The 16569-nt window shown below is 40.8% G+C and overlaps 1 protein-coding gene across 1 annotated transcript; it reads left to right on the top strand.

The window, feature by feature from the left end:
• The first annotated feature begins 283 nt into the window (after positions 1-283).
• Positions 284-11472, top strand: brd2a (bromodomain containing 2a). Its single transcript, XM_053334682.1, has 12 exons — positions 284-2447; positions 5703-6009; positions 6353-6490; positions 6856-7006; positions 7150-7349; positions 7477-8025; positions 8333-8461; positions 8651-8842; positions 9016-9278; positions 9482-9801; positions 10046-10174; positions 10665-11472. The coding sequence occupies exons 1-12, from the start codon at positions 2416-2418 to the stop codon at positions 10790-10792; spliced, it is 2538 nt and encodes an 845-aa protein (XP_053190657.1). The 5' UTR covers positions 284-2415; the 3' UTR covers positions 10793-11472.
• Positions 11473-16569: the final 5097 nt, after the last annotated feature.

Here is a 16569-nt window from a genome sequence, read left to right as displayed (position 1 = left end):
TGTTGTTTGATATTAGTAGGCTATGTTCAAAATAAAAGATTAAAAAAATAAATAAATATGTAAAATAAAACAGATAGATAGATAGATAGATAGATAGTGGTGTCAACTTTTTCCTGCTTTAACCTAAAAAACAATAACTCGCCAGTTGAATCCCACCTACTTCCCTCAGTGAGCATTCCTCATTGGGAACAAACACAAACAAACACCGAAACTGCTCTCAGATCAGCCTCTATCACTCCCTGCTGCACAATGCGGTTTCACGGCTGGGGCGCATGCGCACTGCTTCGTGTTGCAACACAAACGCCCGAGCTCGTGTGTAGTCATCTTTAGGAGAAAACAGACATCTTTTATCTTTTATCCCCCTTTTTCTGAGACAAACTGAACCGCAGAGGATTATTACAAACCACGGATGGATTATAATAGAGGAAATTTGTGTGGGGGGAAAAAATCACCACAATCAATATAATACTAATAAGCGCTTTTGTCACGTGGTTGGAGTAGACCAATCGGAGCCAGCTGGAAAGCATGCTTCTTTGTTCGGATATTTTGCCAACTTTACCCCCCAAATTTGACCCTGTTTTTCTGCAGAAATCACCCGATGTGGGGACAGAGGGGGATATTTTTTGTTAGGAGAAACGGACAAACAGTGGATACTTTTCTTATGGCGTTTTATTGCTCCGTTTTCGCAGTATGCCACGTGTTCAGGGCTCATTTTCTTTTTCTTTTTTGTCAATCACATGACTACCCCTCCCTTCCCCTCCCCCCTCCACCCCGGCGGCGGGGAATGGGAGAAGAAGGCGGACATGTTTGAGGGGAAATGTGTTGGTGTTAAAAAGTATCGAGGTGGAAGACAAGAAGATTATGTGAAGACAGGTTTCTCGCTTTTTATCTTTTTGGGATTTACCTTTTTATTTTTACATTTTTTAAATTTTGTTTATAAAGTTTTTTTTTATGTCGAACATTGGAAATATTTATTTATTTATTTTTAAAAAAATCTAAAATTTGGTTAAGTGTGTTTTAAAGTTATCACACCCTTTTTTATTTATTAAGATTTAATAATGTTAGGCCATAATTGTTAGTTTCCATCGTTTTACTTTGAGTGACATTGCAGAGGGGGATTTGTAACCTTGGTGTGGGGGATGGGCGCGTGTGGTTAGGTAACCTGTTTTGTGGCTGTTAAGTTTGTAAAATGTTGATTTTCAAGATAAGAAACCTTTGTTAAGATGTATTAATTTGGTGGGTTTTTGTGATTTGGTTTTTATTGCTCTAGTTTTGCTCTTATAGTCTCATTGGCTCTTTAGAGGTCAGGTATGATAAATGTAATTTCAAGCTCATATCACACCAACTTTCTTGTGCGTTTTCTTTTCTTTTTAATTTGTGTGGTTGTTTTATTTAGTAATTAAATGTAGTTTCAGGGCAGTGAGGGGGGAAAACTGCTGTGTCATTCAGTGGACTTGTGGTTTTTTTTGAGGCCGTGCATGGTGTTTTGTTACCTTTGCGTTGTTGATATAGTGTAATATTAATATAGGTTACAGTAGATTTAGTGAAAATTGTAAGGTGTCTTTTATTTTGTTTGGTTCTTTACTTGTTTGTGAGGCGTGGAGGCCTTTTGGTTAGGACTGGATGGGTCCTCCAAATGTGGCCTTATTATCATGCACTTCTGCATTTAACACAGTGCATTCCGTGTGTAAGCGACTTATGCAGCGTTTTGTAACTTTAGCTTGATGTTTATTCTTGCGTACTTTATATTATTCGACGATAACACTTTGGTGTCATTGTACTTCAAGATGGCGCCTCTTCGCAGACACAGAAATGCGGATGTTCGGGTAAGAAGAGAGCTCGTGGGGAGAGGCTCTTGCAGGGGATGCGCGTGACCCAGTGGAAGAACCAATAGGCTTCTTGGTATGCGCCCTGGAAGCCCGCGTTACAACCCTTCTGGCCAATCACCGCCGTCGCTTAGAACACGTTGACGTAATGTAATATGATAAGGAGGAGGCTGACTCCTGTGCCTTCGTTGTTTGTGGCGGATTACACGGAGCAGCCAATCAGAGAGCGCGTTTCTGTGAGACTTAACTGACTCGGCCAATAGTATTGCGCAGTTTCCTTGACGGACAGCAAGAACTTGCGAATAGGTGGGCCCGAATCACAGTCACTGACGCGTCATAGTGGCGGGGTGTGGTGACTTTGACGGACAGAGCAAGCAGCCAATAGGAACTCAGAAGGCGTGTACGTTCTGAGGTAGTCTATCCAATAAGGGGATGGGTCGGTGTATAAAAGAACGGGTGTAGTCGCATCGTCGCCATTTCAGCGAAGCAGATTGAGGTAGTTCGCTACGGCGGGGAGCGGAGAAACCGGACGAACAGAGTCGGATCCTGGGTTGAGTCTAGCTAAAAAACAGAATCCGGATCCATCCCCATGGATATGGCTGTTAACCCGCTCCTTGACAGGTATCTACCGGTAAAATTGACTCTCAACTTTCCATCGGAGGGAATATTGTGAACAATTCTCATGTTGTTGTTTTTTTTTTAAACAACCAAGATAACGTTTTACTGGCAGCGGCGGTGTTCCGCTGTAATATTGAGTGACAGAGAGAGAAATGGACATTGAAGCAGTTTTGGTCAAGCGGAATTCATGTTGAGGAAATAATATTAAAATTAAAATATTTTGTGGGTTTGAAGCGAGTTGCGGCTGTTGTTCGTTTATTCGCCGGCGCCATCTTCGGAGCCTCTCAGCCGTTGGCCGCTCTCTCTCTCCCGCTGCCTGGCAGTTGGTGTTAGCCGCGTTAGCATTAGCTCTCCACACCTTCCTCTGTGTGTTTACAACACCTTTTCGCGTTTTAAAACTTGCGCTAAATCTGATCTAAGCTGCCACAGGGTAATGTTATGTTAGCATGTAGCTTGTTGATAGCGGTGAGGAGGCAGCAGCAGATGTGTTCCTGCTTGTGTTTGCCGGGGTTTGTTATTGTAGCCATGTGACGGCCAGAGGAGGGTTGTATTGTGGGACTACATTGCTGCACTAATAATTATTATTTTATATATATCACTTCAGGGCTTCAGGAAAAGTTAAAGAAATTGCTAAGAGTTGCCATTAATTTCGCTCGATATACATCTGTGGTTAGTTTTGGGTTTTCCACGTGTGTTGGGTGTTTCATTTGGTTGCTTGGTTACACAGCTCAATGTCACTCAACCTAAGCTAGGTAGCAGCAGGTTTTTACTTAAATCATAACGTATGTATTTTTATTTTTTTCTTGCTCATTCATACCATACTTTATTACTCCTCAATTTGTTAATCCGATTTACAGCTAATGCAAAAACGTGTTTTTTAATTTTTTGTTTTTTAGTGTTGTTAATGTTATGTACATGATTATTTTCCTTTCTTAATAATAAAGTACACTAACTGTCAAATGTGTTTCCAAAGGTTGTATCATTCAAAACAGCTTGCTTTATCAAACAATACAAATAGATTGTTTACTATTAAATGTTTACAGTATTGTATACATACTTGCATTAAGTAACATATTTTAAACTAAACTTGCTAAATTTTTACTTTACTATTACTATTTAATCTTTACTATTATTTCTAAGCAATTTTCTTCAGTATGCATGCGTAGAATAAGCCAGTGCTCAGAGGTAAAATATTAATTAGTACACCTAGTTATGCACATGTCTCCTTTTCATTAACAGTGTGATGCAAACACAGTAATACCTAACACTACTTGCATCAGTTTCTTAAAACTTACAGCTCTGAATGTGCAGCTTTATTTGATTTCTACTAGATTGAAACTATTTAAAGTTGTATGGGGACATGAAGCAGCTAGTAGCTTAGTAGTGTTAGTTTTTCCCAAGTGGTTTTCCAGCAGGTTAAATGTAACAGGAGGGAACCCCCCTGTTAAATGTGTCAGTAGGCCAACTGAGATGACTATGGTGAGTTCATACGGTTGACAATTTCAAACATTACTTAACACCAGGAGTTGCAGCACCGGTATCTCAGTAGAGCATATCATTAAATCTGTTACTGCACATGATTAGATGCCCCCACCTTCATCAAAACAGCCGGACGACAAATGTGTTTTTGTGTCGGGTATCCCTGAGCATTTGTAGCATCGCAGTCATCCGGATCAAGTAACAAATGGTGCACTTATCTGGTTAAGTTGTATTATTAGACATGTAAAAACAGGAACTCGGGGGGTTTTTTGCATTAGAAATTTGAGCACATTCGATAGCAAACGCTGCCCGTGAGGACGCAGATATTGTTCAGGATAAGTATGAAACCAGTCTTGTATTGCTGTAGTTCTCACTCAGTGGTTTGTGGCTGTTCTACTTGGCTGAGTCCAGCTCGTGTGTTGGAGGGGAGGGGTAGGGGTGCAGGCAGATGTGTTGCTTCATAGTTGAACCCGCCCGCCAAGTGTCGCTACAGTGTAACTACAAGTTAGTTAGTTTATAGTTCAGTTAATGTGGATTTAAACACCGGAGGAGACACTGATAGAAAAACTGTAGATTTTACTGTCAGTTATAAAGTTCACCTTTTAAAGGCACCAAGAAGATATGTTACGTATATTTCTCATTAAATTTTAAACTCCTTCCATAAAAGACTCAGTAACCTTCCAGTGTTTCCTTTTCTCTGTGGCCTTGAAGGAGCGTTACCATGGCAGGATGGCCGTAACTGAGGTCATAGGGGACTCCCCACTGCTGAATCAAGCTAGTTAAGCCACATTCCTGGTCAGAGTGAGGTTTTAAATGCCAACGGCAGCTCTAGACTGCATAGATTAAAGTCTTTCTCACTCTAGCTGCTTATAAGTTGCAGTAAAAGATGTGAGAAGTGGATGAGATCAAATGTTGAGAGCATCAGCATGATTGGCTGGGAATCAAGTTCAGACAATATTCTGAATTTCTGAGCATGTTGAGGACATTTCTACTTTAACTCCAGAATAGTCCAGTCATTATTGAAGCATGGCAGCTGAAACTCCACCCACGATCCTTCAGGGAGAGCTACAGAGAAACGGGTGAAGTTTCATTCTGTGTAAGCGGTGAGATGGATGTTAAAGAGAGAGGAAGTGGTGGTCACGTTCGTTCTCGTGGGAATGCGGAGTGCTGATTCGGCAGGCGTGTGATTTTCAAGTTGCACTGATGCGTGCTTGCTGAGTAATGTTTAGACCTGCCGTGCGTGCCTTGTTTGGGGGATTTACTCCGTTACTGTGTGTGTGTGTGTGTGTGGTAGAGGGATAGACAGGAGAATACATAATGTAAGCCAACAAGGAAACACTTTCATATTAGGATGACACAATAAAATAATAATTACTTAGGACTAAGATCTACCCGCACTTTTTTTTTTTAGACAATGCCTTTTGCAGCAGCATCACAATAGGAGAGGCTGGAATAAATTGTAATAATATAAAGTAATAAAGAGTTGAGCTGAGAGTTTGTGTAAAAGTGGTCATTGATACCTACTTTACTAAAATAGAAACTGAGCAAAACAAAAGTGTGTTGCAATGTCATCATGTCTTCATTTTGAGTTGCTGCAGATGAGGTCAGTGTACTTGCCTCTGTTGTTTAGGGTGGGTACATTCATGTTAAACCGATGGACAGAACTGCATATTGGCTGTTTTTAAAGTCAATAATCTTAAATCTTATTTTTGTGGTGATATTTTATTCTCTCACGATGTCTGTCCAAATAGCTCAACATTTCACCTCTGCTCTCTACAGCTCCCATGTCGGGCTTGAGGTCGGGTTAATGGGAGTCTCGACGATGGATCAGGGTTCTGGCGCTGCCGGAAAACGCATCCGAAAACCTTCCCTGCTTTATGAGGGCTTTGAGAGTCCCGGGATGCCCGGCATCAATCAGATGACCGCTTCAGGACCTCCGCAGCCCCTGGTGAAAGATCCCAGCCGACAGGGGAGGATGACTAACCAACTCCAGTTCCTACAGAAAGTCCTGCTCAAGTCATTGTGGAGGCACCACTTCGCGTGGCCCTTTCATGAACCCGTAGACACGGTCAAGCTCAACCTTCCTGTGAGTGTGAATAACAGGAACTCAGATACACCCCCTTCCCCTTAGGGACTGTCCTAATGTCTGGAAACAGCCTCACTTCTTTTCATTAATAGAGATGCCACGTAACTCAGTTTTAATGTGTCACTGCCTAAAGTAAGAGGGGAGGGGTTATCTTGGGTCACATTAAACTGATCAGGTGTTCATCAAAAGCAAACTGTGTCAGCTTTAAAGTTACCACAATAAAATTTAATAGGTAACTTTAGGATGTTTAGTTACCAATAAAATGCTGTAATGAGTCAAATAATTACTTTTAGGATGTAGTAGCCACCGCTTCTTGTCCTGAGAGTCTCTTGTCTCCTTCCAGGACTATTATAAGATCATCAAGATCCCCATGGACATGGGCACTATTAAGAAGAGACTAGAAAACAACTACTACCGCAGTGCCAGTGAATGCATGCAGGACTTCAACACCATGTTTACAAACTGCTACATTTATAACAAGGTAAGACTGTGTGTGTCTGTATTTCTGAGATATTTTGAGTCCACTGGTGGCCTGAACATGATGCATCGTGTCCACAATATAGCTGATATAAATAATCAAACAAAAACTAATGAATGAAATCCTCGGGGAATCATCAAGTTTGGTGACAGATGCTTTACTTAAAAATTGTGATGTTAAATTGAAAAAAATGATATTGAAGCCATCACTTTGTGAGTTGTTAACAAGCACCAGGACACATTTGACAAACTGAAATATTCAGAATATTTGTTGTTACTTCTATAAAACAAAATAGTTCAGTTTATGCTGATATATTAGGTGATGAGACAAAATGTTTAATCATATTGTCCTACATTTCTTTTCTGCAGCCTACAGATGACATAGTGCTGATGGCGCAGTCTCTGGAGAAGGCATTTCTGCAGAAAGTGGCTCAGATGCCCCAGGATGAGTTGGAGCTGGGCCCTCCCCCTCCACGGATTAAACCGGGCAAAGTAGGCAAAAAAGGCAGAGGAGGTGTAGGTGAGCACTGGCAGGCACAGACATGCAGAGTCTCTAATCATCATGCATACATGGCTGTTATCATCTAAAAACATACACACACACAAATCAATAATTTTATGAATGAATATTTATACCTTCTATCCACTCCTGCTCTTTCCCAGTCTCTGGTGGAGTGACGACAGCTCATCAGGTCCCAGCAGTCTCCCAGTCAGCGTACTCGCCCCCCACCCCAGAAACGCCTGACTCCATCCTCTCCACCCCACCACAGACACTTCTGAGCAAGAGCCTGCCCATTACCCAAGCAACAGAACAGAGCACACCAACCATTACGGGTCTGCTTCCCACACAGCCCACCGCAAAGGTAAAGGCTGACATTAGGGAGACAAAATAAATTGGACGTTAACTTGGCTAAGAACTGGACAGAAGTTGTGTAACTAGTCAGAATTTGTCAGTAAGTTGACTCACCTTCTTCTTCTCTTCAATCACAGAAAAAAGGTGTGAAGAGGAAAGCAGACACAACCACCCCGATAACCGTAGCCATGCCCATCATGAGCACCATGGGCGTCAGCGGCATTAGCCTGGGGATGGGCGGCGGGCACGACTCCCCACTCACTCTCACTTCTCTGGGGATGGACCACAGCTCCAGCATGGGGATGGGTCAAGGCCTCAGCCTCAGCCAGAGCATGGGTATGGGTATGGGTATGGGCATGGGGATGGGTATGGGCATGGGCATGGGCATTGGCCGTGGGACAGTGATGATGGGCTCCAACGCAGCAGGAGGGGGCAGGAGAGGAGTGAGTGGACGGCCCATTAAGCCTCCTAAGAAGGATTTACCAGATTCCATTCTGCCCACACCGGTGCGCCGCAGCAAGCTGAGCCCCCAGCTGCGCTACTGCAGCGGCGTCCTGAAGGAGCTGCTGACCAAGAAGCACGCAGCGTATGCCTGGCCGTTCTACAAGCCTGTCGACGCGACAACACTCGGTCTCCATGACTACCATGACATAATCAAACAGCCCATGGACCTCAGCACCATTAAGGTACATTTGACACAACGAAAGAGCAAAACGGCTCGGTGTTATCTGTTATCTGATCCTGCTTCACAGGACATAAAACAACTTTTTTAGTAGTTTGAGAAAAACACTGAAAAGCACAAACAGGACTACAGACAAGTTATTCTTTCATAGTTCAAATATATGTGCAATGCCATCTTTTCACCTTTTATCTCAGGTGAATTATTTCCATCTACTGAGAGGCCTTGTGGTGTCTTATAGTTTTTATCTTGCTATTTAATCAAAACATTTATATATTTGACTAAAATCTCTTATTCTCTTTTCTCCTCTCCAGCGGAAGATGGACAACAGAGAATATCGTGACTCCCAGCAGTTCTCTGCAGATGTCAGACTTATGTTCTCTAACTGCTACAAGTACAACCCCCCCGACCATGATGTTGTGGCCATGGCCCGAAAACTCCAGGTAACTTGTTTACTCCAGACTTAAAGTTATTGTAGTTTTTGGAAAAAGCTAATTTAGTTGTATTGCTCGTTTCTCCTTTTTTCCCCTGAAATGAATCACTTTTCCAAAGAAGAATGAGTAGCACTGTTGTTTTTTCCCCATCTGATTCACTCCCATGCTGTGTTTTTTTTTTTTTTTTTTTTTTTACAGGATGTCTTTGAGTTCTGTTTTGCTAAGATGCCAGACGAGCCCCCGGCACCACCTAGCTCTTCATCCTCATCATCGTCGTCTTCATCATCATCCGAGAGTGAGCTAAGCAGTGAGAGCGAGGAGAGCGAGAGCAGCCCCAGCTCTGACTCTGAGGAGGAGAGGGCGAACCGACTGGCGGAGCTGCAGGAACAGGTGTGTTATCTCTACTGTATGCAAACACAGATCAGGGCGGGAAGAAAAAAATAAGAACAGATGCTCAAATATAAGTTATTAGACATCCACACCCTAAATGTGTTATCTTGTACCATAAAGACTTCCCATTTATTCTTCCTCTCTGACCCATTCGTCTCTCTGTTTCCCTGCAGCTTAAAGCCGTACACGAGCAGCTCACTGCACTCTCCCAGGGTCCCATCGTCAAACCCAAGAAAAAGAAAGAAAAGAAGGACAAGAAAAAGAAGAAGAAGGTGGAAAAAGAGAAGCACCGGAGGATAGAGGAGGAGATCACGCCAGTCCGGCCACCAAAACCCCCCAAAGTCACCAAGACTCCGAAAACCAAGAGCAACCGAGCGGTGGGCGTTCCTGTGGTGCCAACGAAGAAGGCCCCGAGCAAGAAAAACAACAAGAGCAAGTGAGTGCTGACACCTGCTGGACAGTGTTGGAAATGCTAGTATGTGATAAATGGAAGAACTCCTAAAGGTGCCTCAATAGCAAAAGTCAGGCATATGACTTCAAGTTAAAAGGTGTAAAGTATAGAAATGTGTATACTTGCTTCTATAATTTGATTATACTTAACTCATAATCTAATTATCTTTCTCCGTGTCCTCCCATCAGATCCAAAAAGACCGGCATGATGTTTAACATGCCTCAGGCGGTCCCCGAGCCCATAGTGCCTCACTTCGACTCCGACGAGGAGGAGGAGACGGCACCCATGTCCTACGACGAGAAGCGTCAGCTCAGCCTGGACATCAACAAACTGCCCGGCGAGAAGCTGGGCCGCGTCGTTTACATCATCCAGTCCCGCGAGCCGTCGCTACGAGACACCAACCCGGAGGAGATCGAGATAGACTTCGAGACGCTGAAACCCTCGACGCTGCGGGAGCTGGAGAGATACGTCATGACATGTCTGAGGAAGAAACCTCGAAAGCCGTATGGTAAGAAGAGAGTCTTTATTAAATCAGTGCTGCTTTACATCCACAATATTTCATGAGTCGTGGTTTGGGGTTTTTGTTGTTACCTAATGTTGTGCCATCAGATTAAAATATAGATTATTTATAAATTCCTAGAAAAAAATAAGAACCACAGAGTCTGAGTCTTTGTGTAGTTTAGTATTAGGTGTAGATCTGACCTTGTTCACAGCACTCCCATCTAATTGATTTTTATGTGTCTGTTTTCAAGCGGCGAGTAAGAACAGTGCCGGCAAGTCCCGTGAAGAGCTTGCTCTGGAGAAACAGATGGAGCTGGAGAGAAGGCTGATGGACGTCAGTGGACAACTCAACTCTGGAAAGAAGCCCACTAAAGCCAAACGTAAGTCGTCCACACTGCTCTCTGTTCAAACTGTTCAAAATCCCTCGGTCCAGTTTCTCCAACTCAACATTTTCTGGTTTATTTAATCCTCTATGTGGATGACTGACATTTTACACAATTTTAGACCAAACAAAAAATCTATTGACCAAGAAAATAGTCGACAGATTAATTGACTAAATGAAAATAGATGCAGCCCTAACTGACAATGTTTAGTAGTGTGTAGACAAATGGGCGATGATTAAACATTTGTCATAGCATTCAATATGACATCAAATATCAAAATGTCCTTTCCATACGTTTTATTACATTGTAAGCTGGTAATCAGTAGTAGTAATCATCAAGTCTTGTAATAATAGTCATAAAGATATATTTACTGACATTTAGTCTTTATAGTGAACCAGATTTAATTTATCTTCATGTTGTTAAATGTTTGCTTCCCTATCTCTTGTGCATCACATCATCCTAATTCTGTCTGTTTTGTTTCCTTTAGAAGAGAAACCTGCAACAGAGGCTAACACCCAGCCGTCACGTCTCAGCGCCAGCAGCTCCTCCTCAGACTCCTCTTCATCATCCTCTTCCTCCTCATCCTCAGACACAAGCGAATCAGACTCCGGCTGAGAGGCAGAGGGGTTTCTACGGAGAGAAAAAAGGGTTGTGTGACGGACCCTGTTGTGTATCGCTTCCCACCAAGTGGACTGAACTGTAGTAGAGCTACTGACGACAGAGCCGCAGGGCGGATCAGACGAGACCAGCGACTAGGCAGAACTGGTCCGACTCTACAACACGTCTCAAACTAAGAAAGAAAGAGAGAGAGAGAGAGAGAGAGAGAGATGGGGCTTTCCCTGCGCTCTGCTGACTCATCCATTTGTGTGACAGACATAGAACAGTTGAGGATGAATGGATGGAGAGGAGGAGACCCGTCGTTCTCTGGAGGACTGTCCTCGTGGGGCGGAGCGAGGGACACTCCATCTCCTGCAAATTAAAAAATTAAAAAAAGGAGAAGAGCGACGCATGTGTTAGAGGGATAAGGGTGCTAGAACCAGAATCTGTCTTATTTCTGGAGATGATTTCCCTTCTTACCATGCTCCCTGTCTTTATGCTGTATAGTTATAAAGGTGTACAGTTATATAAATATCTATTTTCTTTTATAAAGAAGCATTTTATGGAGCAAATTTATTCCCTCATTCTGGGAAAGATGAACTGGTGTGGGCGGAGTTGTGTTTTAGTTGTTTTTTTTTTTTGTTTTTGTTTTTTTTCTCGAGTGACACAGAAGGTAGAGGGGAAACAAGTGTTTGTATCTGTATGTGTGTGAGTAAGCGTGTGTGTGTGTGTGTGAGTAAACGTGTGTGTGTGTGTGTGTGAGTAAGCCTGTGTGTGTGTGTGTGTGTGTGTGTGTGAGAATGTGTCACGTACTGTATGTGTGTTTTGCATGCACGTGTTGCGAGTGTTAGATCCGGCACCACAAGTGCAGCCTTGTGAGAGTTCCTCAAAAGTCTTGACGCAGGCATTTTTGGAAAAATCGTCCTGCACGCAGAAGCACCTTGGTTGAGTAGAAAACAGAATGCATGCAATACAGAGGAGCTGATGGACATTTGCATACTCGTGTGTACTACTTTACTGCATCCTTGTGTACTCATGTACTTCTATTTTTGAAAAGGGTCGGCCACTGTACAGAAATGTGACATACCGTAGTTCAGTTTCTAAGTTAATATTTCTGTTCCCATGTGTGCTGTCTTTTTTTCCCTCCCCCCTCTCCCCTCCCCCTCTTTTTTTGTTTTGTTTCCATTTCTAATTTCTCTGTAAACATGTGTTGCATTTTTTTTTTTCTTCTTCTTCTTCTCCTTGTGACCAATCTGCTAATAAATTGTGAGGACGTGTCTTGTCCGCTCACTCGTGCCCAAATAACATCTTGGTTCTTTTGATTTCTTTTTGGTTTTTGTGTGTGTGTGTGTGTGTGTGTGTGTTCAGATCTTGGTTTTTCAGTTTTTAGTCACAACACATATTTGACTAGACTTTTTATTTTTAGTTGCAAAAAAAAAAAAATCACTTCTTAACACAACATAGTGTCACAATATCAAAAATTGACGTTAAAAGAATGAAAGAATTTGGCCTTTTTGAGATCGACGGCAGCTGAAAGTTGTATTTTCTGTGTTAAAGATTATTAAGTTCATTTATTTGTGTGGTTTAAAACGTTAGTAGGTTCGGGAAGGTTAAATTAAAAGTCTCTTTAAACATATTTTTAAATGGTGGGATGATCCAGCAGCCAGTTTAACCAGTAAACATAAAAAGATGGTTTAATGTAATGTTTGTTCTGGTGGTACTAAACAGATTTGTGGTTTAGAGTAAAGGTGTGTTATCGGTTGTTATTTTAATTTTATTTTCTTTATAAATCATCTGTGGCTTGAGATTGGAGTATTGTGTGTTTTTATTTTTTTGGAAAGTGATTATTTATTTTAGGAGGAATTTATGAATGGAGAAACTTTTTTTTTTTTTCTTCGTGATACTGAAATTAATCAAAAAGCTTTTTAAAGTCAAGTCTACTCTTAAGAAATATGCACAGACTAACTGTCAGGATTGTAGTAGTGTACATATTTTACAGTCTCAGTTTTCAAGCATGTTTTTTTTTTTCCTTCGGTAATTTAGTGCAACTTTTTTTTCTTTTTTTCTTTTTATGAGACAAAGTTACTCCACAGAGTTCGTCAGTCTTACCTTTTTTCTGAAGTTTGTCAGAAATCTAAATGCCTCTGTACTTGACTCCACTTCATCTGAACAAGTGTACATAAAATAAACTGAGAAATGTTCCATCTTTTCACCATGTGGCTATTTTAATTTACATATTCACTATTTTTGGGATCACACAGAGCTCATTTAACATTCCTGTTGTCCTCGAGTCAAGGAAGGAAGGGAGGAAAGAAGGAAGGAAAGGAGGAAAGAAGGAAGGAAGGAGGAAAGGAGGGAGGAATGGAAAGAAGGAAGGTAGGAAAGAAGGACTGAGGAAAGAGAAGGAGGAAGGGAGGAAGGAAAGGAAAGAAGGAGGGAAGAAATGGGGATGGAGGAAGTATAGATGGAAGGAAGGAAGGGAGGAAAGAAGAATAAGACGGGGTCAATTTGACCCGGGAGGACAACACGAGGGTTAAGTCTTACTAGAGTAAAGATAAGGTTGTTTTTTTAATACATTTTGATATGAAAACAATTTACAAACTATTAAAATGCACAATTTACCATTAAAACAGACACAGTGCTTGAGGATTTCCTCCCTCCTTGCCTTCCCTCTTTCCTTCTTTCCTTCCCTCTTTCCTTCCTTCCTTTCTCCCTCCTTTCTTCCTCCCTCCTCCCCGTAAATAAAAAAAAAGTCTTCCTCAGCACTTTCCCATAGTGAAACAGATTGACAAACTGGTTTTGGGAAACTGTGATGAGCATAAATAAATGATACATATTCAAAGCTGGATGAGTTTAAAGCAGATCATTTACATTTCTTAAGGAGTCGACTCACATTTATTTGAATTTTGGAGCAAACGAGAGGAAAAGTTAGTTTCCTTCCCTCTTTCTTCCTTCCTCCCTTCTATCCTTCCTTCCTTCTTCCTCCCTCTTTCCCTCCTTTCTTTCCCTCTTTCCTTCCTCCCTCCTTTCCTTCCTTCCTTCCCTCTTTCCTTCCTTCCTTTCTCCCTCTTTTCCTTCCTTCCTTCCCTCTTTCCTCCCTTCCTTCCTCCCTCCTTTCCTCCCTTCCTTCCTCCCTCCTTTCCTTCCTTCCTTCCCTCTTTCCTCCTTCCCTCCTTTCCTCCCTTCCTTCCTCCCTCCTTTCCTTCCTTCCTTCCTTCCCTCTTTCCTCCCTTCCTTCCTCCCTCCTTTCCTCCCTTCTACCTCCCTCCCTCCTTTCCTTCCTTCCTCCTTCCTTTCCTTCTCTCTTTCCTTCCTTCTTTCCTTCCTTCCTTTCTCCCTCCTTTCTTCCTCCCTCCTCCCCATAAATAAAAAAATCTGCCTCAGCACTTTCCCATAGTGAAACAGATTGACAAACTGGTTTTAGGAAACTATGATGAGCATAAATAAATGATAAATATTCAAAGCTGGATGAGTTTAAAACAGATCATTTACATTTCTTAAGGAGTCGACTCATATTTATTTGAATTTTGGAGCAAACGAGAGGAAAAGTTAGTTGCCAAATTCTAACTGCTGAGCTGCATGCTGTATCTCTGCTGCTGGTATGATACCAGTATAACCAGTACACACATGATCCTTCCTTTAATACCTGCGAAACCAAACCTAACGTCCCTCCGTTTGAACAAAAACAAAACTACAGATGGGAACAGAAAACAGGATCAGCCTCTGTTTTTATGATCTGACGTCACATTTTAACCCTCCTGTTGTCCTGGAGTCAAGGAAGGAGGGAGGAAGGAAAGAGGGAAGGGAAGGAGGGGAAGGAGGGAGGAAGAAGGGAGGAAAGGAGGGAGGAAGTAAGGGAGGAAAGAGGGAAAGAGGGAGGAAGGAAGGAAGGAAAGAGGGAAGGAGGGAGGAAGAAGGAAAGAATGAAGGAAAGGAGGGAGAAAGGAAGGAAGGAAGAAGGAAGGAGGGAGGGAGGGATCTTTCCTTCCTTCTTCCTCCCTCCTTCCCTCCTTTCCTTCCCTCTTTCCTTCCTCCCTCCTTTCCTTCCTTCCTTCCCTCTTTCCTCCTTCCCTCCTTTCCTCCCTTCCTTCCTCCCTCCTTTCCTCCCTTCTTCCTCCCTCCTTCCCTCCTTTCCTTCCCTCTTTCCTTCCTCCCTCCTTTCCTTCCTACCTTTCTCCTTCCTTTCCTTGCTTCCTTCCCTCTTTCCTACTGTTTAAATTGTATAGTTATGATAAAAGATGGATGCATTTTTAGGTGTATTTTGTGGTTTTACTTCTAACAGTATTCTAACAGGAGGAGTTTAGCTGCTGCAGGTTTTTTATACTTTTGTTGAGTGTGAGCGATTATTTTCCATGATCATGACATCTTTTGCAAAATCAGATGAAGCAAAGTCAGAAGTTACTAAGCAACGAGATCAGATCAGCACAGTCAGTGAAAGTAAGTTGAAGCACTTCTCCCTGCGCTGCTGATGAATGCAGGAGAGTTTAGCCAGAGGGGTTTTAGTTACAGCTGCAGTATTTAGAAGCCTTTATTCTTATTTTTTTATTCTTCTTACTATTATTGAAACCTCAGGAAAAACAAGGAAGACTCAAAATAAAAGGCAAAAAGACAAAACAGACACAATAAATCACATGATGACGATATCTGATGTCATTTCACTTCAGTTTTTATTACAATATAATCTTGATAGCTCCATTTCAAACTGTTGTGCAGCATTTAGCAATGATTTAACCTGCAGTACGTATACAATGACTTTTAATAAAGATTGATGTTATTCCAGCTGTGACTGTAAGTCTATGACATCTGGAGTATTAGCGCCATCTACTGTTAAAACTGAGAACTACAAACTACCACAAGGGTTTTATCGCTATAATGAGCACAATAACACTTTGTATACGTATGCTTTTTAATATGCAACATAATACAAAAGAGACAATACCTAAAATAAAAATAATTAGTCAATAAATAAATAAATAGCTTGGGGTATGTAGGCTGTGTGGACTTTATATTTTATTATTTGTGTTCATATTTATAATTTTATATAATATATTAAATAATAATAATACAATATAATACAATATAATATAATATAATATAATATAATATAATATAATATAATATAATATAATATAATATAATATAATATAATATAATATAATATAATATAATATAATATAATATAATATACAAGGTAAACGCTGATCTTTGGCGCCCCTCTGTGGACAAACAATGGAACTACAACAAAATCCGTCATGGCAGCCAGAAGACTTATTATCATAATAATCATAATTATTATTATTTGTAGTATCATGATAATAACAATTTAATTTAGTAATAATTAAAATGAGCAATATTTAAATATTTATAGATGTTATAAATATATTTATATGCAGTAAACGGACTCAGCGACCCTGCAGGTAAACGGTGGTCTTTGGCGCCATCGTGTGGACAAACAATGAAACTACAACAAAAATAAAAAGTGATGGCGTCAACAGGACTTATCATTATTAAAATAATGAATCATGAATAAAATGATAATTAATGAATAGTATTAATAATAACAATTATTATAATAATTATAATTATTATTATTTGGTAAAAATAAAAATAATGTCATTTATTAATACATCTACTTCAAACCAGAATGAAACCAAATAATTTATAATATATTTTACAATATAATATAACATAATATAATATAATATAACATAATATAATATAATATAATATAATATGATATAATATAATATAATATAATATAATATAATATAATATGATATAATATAATATAATAA

Source organism: Scomber japonicus, chromosome 15 (genome assembly GCF_027409825.1).
Source record: "Scomber japonicus isolate fScoJap1 chromosome 15, fScoJap1.pri, whole genome shotgun sequence".
Taxonomy (NCBI): Eukaryota; Metazoa; Chordata; class Actinopteri; order Scombriformes; family Scombridae; genus Scomber; species Scomber japonicus.
Note: the sequence above shows the minus strand (reverse complement) of the source record. Positions and strands in the feature narration are given on the sequence as shown.